This window comes from Limulus polyphemus, unplaced genomic scaffold (genome assembly GCF_000517525.1).
Source record: "Limulus polyphemus unplaced genomic scaffold, Limulus_polyphemus-2.1.2 Scaffold0, whole genome shotgun sequence".
Classification (NCBI taxonomy): Eukaryota; Metazoa; Arthropoda; class Merostomata; order Xiphosura; family Limulidae; genus Limulus; species Limulus polyphemus.
Window position 1 is genome coordinate 4012597 of NW_013665610.1, and position 8686 is coordinate 4021282.

Sequence of the window (8686 nt, forward strand, 5' to 3'; positions counted from 1 at the left end):
AGTATTCTCCATTGGTAGGTCAGTTGATATTTCAAAATTACAATGTCCCTTATTTTTGAATGCGAATGCACGTGGGTAGTGCTAGTTGCTCTGGGAAAGTGTAATGTGTAGTTTTAAGTATATAACATAATGTTTTCCCAGGCTGGATATACACATAAAATTGTCTGGAACAAGCTTAGAGAGAAGAGACAGCTTAGAAATCTTTTTCCAGTGAAGGTGATTGCTCTTTGTGCTTAAACAATACACATGCTGTTGTTTTGTGTTCGAAATAAAGATTAATTTCATTTTGTGTTTACATTTGTGTACAATCTCTTTCTTTGTACAAATTTAGTTAGTTTAAAAGAAATTCAGAATTACTTCACAATATTTCCTGGGGGAAACCAGATTTACCTGAAAATATTACAAGGTTAATCACATCTCTAGATGTATATACAGTTAAATATATAGTCCTAGGATTTTATTCAGGATGTCTGATGCTGTCAAACTTTTTATATTTAATATAGATTAAGGAAGTTTTACTTGTAAAATAATACTACACTGCTAAATAATATAAAATAAGAAAAATTTATTTATAAAATAATGCTACAATTCTATTTAATACGGTATACAATGAAATAATTAAAAGTTTATAGCTGACCACCATACATGTACATATGCATTAAAGGTGTTGAGATAGAATGTACAAGTACATAGCTTAGGAAGAAACCTCAAACAATATGAAGCTTGGTCAGCTGCGCATCATCTAGTAAGTAATTATGTAAGTGTAGTAAATAATGATTCTTTTCGTCAGTTTTTTACTTTTAGAATAAGTTTCAAATAGCAAAACATTAATCAAATACTGTTTAATATATGCCTTTCTAAAATATTTATTTCACAATATAGTTTTTATCTAATTTGGCATGTAGCTGTTTTCACTCTCTGCGAACAATGAACTTAGAGATGAGAAAAACTGTGCAGATGTGACATCTTTTACATCTCAAAAACAGAAAGTCATGATGGTGAAGTGTCATGGTAGAGGTGAAGGTCAGGAATGGCATCATACAAAAGTAAGATTTCTTTAAAAAATGGTTGAAGAATGTGGATTTTAAGTTATTTTTTAAGTACTTGGGACTTTTATTAATATCAACATCCTGTACATTTGTAACTACTTTACTCATAATTTCAAAATTAGTGGAATACTAGTTTATACTAAATTGCATAAAATTACTTTTGTTGCGAATTATTCGATGTATTAAAATAGTATGGATTAGCTCCAATATTAACAGTTTAGATGTTAGGCCAATAATTCTACATTACAATATAAGTAATAAATTCACAAGTGACCTAGCATAATTAGACTTTAGTCTCAGTCTGCTGATAAACAAATTATCTTATAAATGGAAACACATTAATTTTTGTCTTTAATTGAGGTTTTAAAGCGATTTGAAAGTACAATGTTGGACAAAGTTCTTTTATCAATGGGTTGAATGTACAGCTTAGTTGTTAGTGCACTAATAATAGTTTATGGAAATATTCCTGATTACTTCTAGTGTAGGGTATTTAGTTTATGTGGAAATATTCAGAATCAGCTTCACTGTGCAATGTTTAGTTTGTACAGAAATATTAAAGAATACTTCTGTTATGGAATATGTTGTTTATTCAGAAATACTTAGGATTAGTGCAGTTTTGACTGCTTTAATTTCCAATTTAAATATTTATGGATTAAGTTTTCTTTAGAATTTCAAATGTTAGTTCTGTCATCAATTGTCTATTTTATATGAAAGACTTCAGAATTAGGCCCATCATGTATTGTCTATATTATAAAATGATAAAGGATTAGTTACGTCTAAATAATTTAATTTACAGAGTAAAAATTAGATTAATTCTTTTATTATTAAGATATTTTCATTTAGAAACATTAATTCAAAATGTCAATAAGAAACTTAAAGCTTGTAATAAATGTTTGTTGTTAATTATTATGCATTTCTCTTTTGTTTAGAGTAATTTTACAGTTACAGTCTAATTGCTGTTTTTTGCTACAAATTCCAGGATGGGGCAATTATTCATAAAGAAACAGGTAAGTGCTTGGATGTTACTGGTAGTAAGGCAGATATGGATGTTTACTTGACAGAATGTAAGGAGACAGACATGCAGATGTGGCAGTTTCAGAACTATGTGAATATGTAACAACATGTACAGGCTAAATGCCAGTTTTGGTGAACATAATTCATGTTTCAGTGATAATAAAGCTTTAATGTTTTTTTTAAAGGTATAAGTAAAGTTTTTTTAGCATTTTTTATGGTGTATAGCACAAGGTTGTGAAATTTGCCTCCATCCAGTACTACACTTCTTGTATGTAAATAATGGTGATTTCTATAGTTTTGGCATATGTAATGTGGGATGACAAGTGTCTCACACCTTTCATTCACACCACATAAAGTGTTTTATTTGTAGTTTTATTAATAGTATTTCACTTTTTCTTTTTGTTTTGCCTATAACAAGGGGAGCACAACAAATGAAATATTCATCTATTTTTATTACATTTTGTTCACTTATGTTTCCGTTCCTTGAACACATAAAAAAAAGATAAAAACCACTGAAAAATTGGATATTGTTGTTACTACCTACGTCATCTTAAACTGATGTCAGGTTAGAAATTTTTACTGCAAGGAACGTCCTCAATTCTCTTGGTATATTACCTATTCAAGTTTTCCTTTGATTATATCAGCAACAAATTATTAGCACTCATTACTCAGTATTAAGAAGGTTCATATTCTTTTTCCCCATAATGAGAAAAAAAAACATGTTTTTCATAAGCAGATTTTTATTTATACTTTTACCAAAAACTTCAGTTATCACTTGGCAAAAGTCTAGTAGATCCAAGAGTGTACTGTGCATGTTGCTTTTCCGTATAAAATATATTTAATTAAAGTTGCGTGGGGAACAAATTAGTTTCCTGTAAAAATTCCACATTAGTTTGTTTTAAAAACTAAAATTCCCCATTAAAACCGTTGAAAAACTTGCACATGACTAAGAAGTGTTAGAATAAAGAATACATTAAAATTTTACATTCTCTAAAATATATAATCCATTTATATTTATTTAACTATAACTTCAAGTACAATACAGATCCATTTGTTTAGATAGGTGTGAGTCAATCCATCATAAGGTTATCAACCAGGCTTTCTTCCTGCTTTGTCTTGTGATCTCATAGTTCACAACTCCACCAATCAGCAACCTTTACCTGTACATAAGTAAAGAGTAGAATCTGTTTTAACACACTTCATTGATGATCATACTTTTAACATTCCTAAGCTTTTGCTCTGTATTGTATTCTTATAAAATTGTTCCTGTGCACCATTCATATTTAAATGGTGTAGCTCTTCTGAGGAGTTCATACATCAGTCTTTGGAATATACCTTGACTACAACACACCGTCTTTGTGCCCAACAGGTGTGGCTGCTCATTAGGCATAGTAACCCCATATTCACCTATAAATGTCACCTGTTGCATGTCAGTAGACCTCTAGATTGATCATATAATACACGTGGTTGATGCCCTCTGATGGTCAGTGCTTCCTCTCCCTAATCGAGATGACTACTGTCTTCTCTTTTCTTCAGACTCTTCTTTCACTCATCAGATTGGACATTTTAGTTGCATGATTTTAAAATTTTCAGTACTGTATTTAAAATCTACATTTTTAGCACTAAGATGTAACTCATATTAGTACTTAACTCTACTGATTCCCACCTTTCCTCCTGTCATTTGGTGTGCTTAAAAATAATGACTTACATATACAGTAGCTTTTTCTCTAATATGTATCAGCTGAAGAGAGTCTTTAATAAATTATACAATATTTTATGAATGAGTATCATCACAAGATGATTCGAGAAGAAAGGCTAAGAAGAACTGGGTGATTAGTTACATTTATAAGAGATCCAGATGGGCTGCTTATTTTAGTAGTTAAGTATCTCTTGCTTTTTGAGATGCATATAATGTTTGGTCTTTTAACTACTAATAAGTGTTTGAAGCACTTGCTTATTGCAAAAACTTCCAATATCCATGACACTGTTATTATGATGCACAGGAATATATGTGTAGTTATTCTTAGGTTCCTTATTCCTTTTGACATGAGAACCGTTTAAGCTGTATGTACATGCAAATGATACAAGTAGTGAATAAAAAAAAATAATAAAAATGTGTTTTAGTTATAGCCTGTTATTTTTCTAATATAATGTTTAATATGGTGTGGTACATGATCAATTGCACTATTTTTTTTTATTGATCTGATGAATTTACTGAATTCAGTGAATAATACAGGATAATGATGAGAGGAAGATCTTAAGTGTGAAAACTATATTATGAGTCATACCTAAAGCTGGAGTGTTGTGGAGTTTTGTATTCCTGATCATCAAAAAATTACCTTTTTGGAAAGCAAGTTGTAAAGGTTTTGCAAGTTTATATTTTTGTATACCTTTTGTTTTAATATTTTATTTTTTGTTAGTTTTATACACATAATGTGTACAGTTTAAATATGCAGGCAGCTTATGTACCTATCAGCACAGTTATATATGTATGTTGTTCAAGGTTAAAGAACCTTATAAATCTTTGTAAATTAGGATATATTTATTATTGCATTTTCAAAATGATGTAAATTTTTCTTTCTTCTAATCTTGGTCTGTAAAAACTTTTTCTTACTAGGCCTTAAATGTGCCTTAAATAAAACTACAAGTTAACCCCATACATACGTTGTAAATGCTTGTGTAATAAATGCATCACAGTAAAAGTGCACATTTGAGAATGCCGCCATATATCGGTATCTAACACTATTCAGTGATGGTTGTTGATGTCATACTAGGGCTTAATTTAGCCCTAAGATTATACCATTGAACATTAGGTTTCTAGCATTTGTTCTGTTAAGAATAACTAGTAGAACGTTATTGTAAGATTGGAATGAATTACAAACAAAATGTCTTCTACGAGTGTATTGATGCATACGTTTTATATATTTTTTTCATTAAATGATCATAGTGAGATTTTAAACTATTAGGTCGGATGTAGGCTAGATTTTAGAGTGCTTGGACTGTGAATCCGAGGGTTAACAGTTCTCAAAAACGCATTCCATGATGGTCAAGTCCTATTAATCAATTAATTAATTTTTTCTTGACATTTTATGTTTGGCATTATTCATTGAGTCGCCCTTGTTGTGTTGTGACTACACAAAAGTACTATGTAGACATGTGAATTATTTAGAGAATTCAATTATTTTTTGAAATATATGTTTATATGTGCTTACCTCTTGCTCATGTGTAGTATTATATGATTCAATTAACTTGTTCACACAGAAACGTTTTTTTACTTCAGATTTCACTTCAACATATAGTTTTGTATTCCTGAAATACAACTAACAAACTATATGTAAGAGTTCTGGGTAGTTACCCGCAGAATTAATAACCATCTCCTCGTTTTAATAATAATGACTTGCAACGTGGTTTCAAAATACATAGAAAGTTTTTTACTTAGATCGAGTTTAGCAATAGATATTATGAGTGTTTAATGCATTTCAAATTAAATAAATTGCTATTTAAGTCTTTTCATCAATATTTATGTGTAGTTCTAATAACCAGCGTTAACCCAGGTTTAATTAAATGAATGTTGTAACGAGGTGTTATTTAACTGAAATGTTAAGTCATTTTTGTTTGTTTGATCTTTTAACTCTCAAAATAACAATATTGTCTATACATATGGCTTTTCCTGTCCTCGATCATGACATTCAGATTTATGAAGTGACATGTTTTCTGGAAATCTTATGGTTGCTGTTGTTTGTTATTTAGCACAAAGCTACACAAAGGGCTATCTGTACTCTGCCCACCACGGGTATCAAACCCAGTTTCTAGTAGTATAAGTCCACAGACATACCACTGCACCACTGGGGGGCAAATCTTGGACAGTCCATAGCGTGTGAATCAGGTAATAAGTGAACAGTGATAACCCTATTGCTGGAGTGAATAGTGAAAGGCAAATTTATATAACTAGTATAATTGCATAATTTTGTCTACTGGTTGGGAGGTACCAAAAACTGTGTTAACAACATAACAAAAACCATTAAAGCATTCGTTTCTACATCTATCAATATTTGAAACAGAATTTAAAGCAACATTTTTTTTTTTTCAAATTCAATCCTTTCGCTTTCTGGACCGGCATGGCCAGGTGGTTAGGGCACTCGACTCGCAATCTGTGGGTCGCGGGTTCGATTCCCAGTCACACCAAACATGCTCGCCCTTTCAGCCGTGGGGGCGTTATAATGTGACGGTCAATCCCACTATTCGTTGGTAAAAGAGTAGCCCAAGAGTTGGCGGTGGGTGGTGATGACTAGCTGCCTTCCCTCTAGTCTTTCACTGCTAAATTAGGGACATCTAACAAAGATAGCCCTCGTGTAGCTTTGCGCGAAATTCAAACCAAACTTCCTATCACCCGCTTTATTTGTTTGTTTGTTTTCATTTATTCACTCAAAGCTATTCAAGAGCTACTTGAGTTAGTCATTCTCAATTTCGAACTGATGGATCAAAGGGAAGGAAACTAGTCAACAGCATGAAGTCTTGGGCTACTCTTGTCTGACCGAAAAGTGGGATATGACTGTCACCCTTATAACGCATACATGATCCGAAAGTGTGGAGCGCGAATTTTTTTTTTGTCAGTAAGAGGGCGTGAACGTTAAGGCTCGTAGATCTATAGTTCGGAACACTCGGTTCTCTTTTCTTTTTTTCTCTCTCTCTCTCTTTTGCTGTGTTATTTTATTAAGAAAACTATTTTTTAAGGATCTATTGAATCGAAGTCGTTATACTAAAACTTCTCGTTTCCTTATAACTTTTATTTAGAAAATGTTGTTTACTGCATTATTATCAGTGTAACGATTCTAATTCAGCAGTTGGACATTCGGAAAAATCACATATTTAGAAGTTTTACAAATATAACGTATCTAAGAAGTCACGTATACGATACTGTGAAACGTTATTTTTTTTATTCAGTGATAATTATGTTTTTATAAACAAACAAATTCCATTCTAATGAAAATGGCTAACAGCTACGAACCACAAAAATAATGATTACAGTGAAGAATAAGGGGCAATGAAGATATTAACCAGATATTAACAATATTGATTAGAATTGTTTAAGCAAACACAACGCGAAGTCACGTGCTTCTGATCATTACGTTTGGTAATGTAGGACCTAGTCTCCAGAACAAAGTGACTGGTATGGTAGGAAGTACTGATATCGTGACCGTGGCAACGTTAAGGCGCCACGAGGCTTGTCATTTGAAGCATTATGGAAAACGGCCTGATAGTCTCTCCCTTGCGTCAAGTGCTGGAAAATGTGGAGAGGGGAGGATCCTGTCACCTTCTTAGGCTTGCACCTATGGCTTGGTTAACAAACGAGAATGCGCAGCAGCATAGATTTAAGCAGTATTCAGTTAACTAGTTAGTTGTTAAAAAGAGGGGGCAAGTGTGTTACATAAAACTAGTTATCAGGATTCAGTAAACTAGTTAGCTGTAAAAAGGAGGGGGACAAGTTTGTTACATAAAACTAGTTATGCAGGATTCAGTCAACTACTTAGTTGTAAAGGAGGGGACAAGTGTGTTACATAAAATTAGTTAAGCAGGATTCAGTCAACTACTTAGTTGTGGAAAGGAGGCGGGACGAGTTTGTAACATAAAACTTTAAAGCTAAACGTTAAAGGGAAATTGATTATTTTATGTTTTGTTTGTTGTTAAACGTAAATCTAGGCTATATGTGTTATACGTACCTTATGGATTGAACAACAAATTTTAGCGTTATAAGTCCTCAAGCATTATTTTGTGGAAAAATCAAAGTAGATGCAAATTTGTTGTTCCTCCAATTTCACTAATTGCTATATATATATCTTTTTCATTTTTGATGTAGTCTTGTTTATATATATATATTTAAAAAATAATATTGTTTTTATAAATTAATTTACACATCAGCATGATTTGGGCCTCCTCAGTAGCACAGCGGTATGTCTGCGGACTTGCAACGCTAGAAACCGGTTTTCGATACCCGTGATGTGCAGAGCACAGATAGCCCATTGTGTAGCTTTGTGCATAATTACAAACAAACAAATAGTCTACTTTTACATGTAAATTTCGACACATTAGGTGTTCTTGAGGTAACGTTAAATACTATGTAACGTAATCTCTGTCCAGCTGTTATTACCACCCCTTTCTTCAAAAAACAGAAAGCTGTTGTCTCGTGCGTGATATATCAGAAAGTACGAATAAATATTGTTCGTGTATATATATATATATATCTTAATATTTATCGCATTCTTATTATAGCACAGTAAACTGAACTCATTAGACAATAGCCTTCACAGTGGGATTTCGGATTAAAATAGGCGTAGCTTTAGATTTCATGAAGTTCGCTATTATGGAAATTGTGAGAGCTGTTTATCATGAATGTATTTGCATGTATTTCCTCTACCTTTATATTTGGAGCTAAACGTCGTTTTTTTTTCCATTATTTTAAAATGCAAAGATAATTTACGTATTAAAGTAGTTATGTATTCAAACGAGCATAAACATTTAAGGATGTAAATTAACTAAGATCAGATTGATTTTTCTCACGTTTAACAAGCTAGGTCATTAATAGAACAGTTGATAAAGTTGCTTTTTTCCTCTCTTTAAAATGG

General features: G+C 32.0%; 1 protein-coding gene across 1 annotated transcript in view; it reads left to right on the forward strand.

The window, feature by feature from the left end:
- The window catches only part of LOC106457032 (polypeptide N-acetylgalactosaminyltransferase 1-like), a 32420-nt gene extending 27698 nt beyond the window's left edge, over positions 1 to 4722 (forward strand). The window contains exons 9-10 of the mRNA XM_013916451.2: positions 906 to 1046; positions 2029 to 4722. Of these exons, the coding sequence (XP_013771905.1) occupies positions 906 to 1046; positions 2029 to 2166 (279 nt within the window). The 3' untranslated portion in view covers positions 2167 to 4722. The remainder of the gene's footprint in view (positions 1 to 905; positions 1047 to 2028) is intronic.
- Positions 4723 to 8686: the final 3964 nt, after the last annotated feature.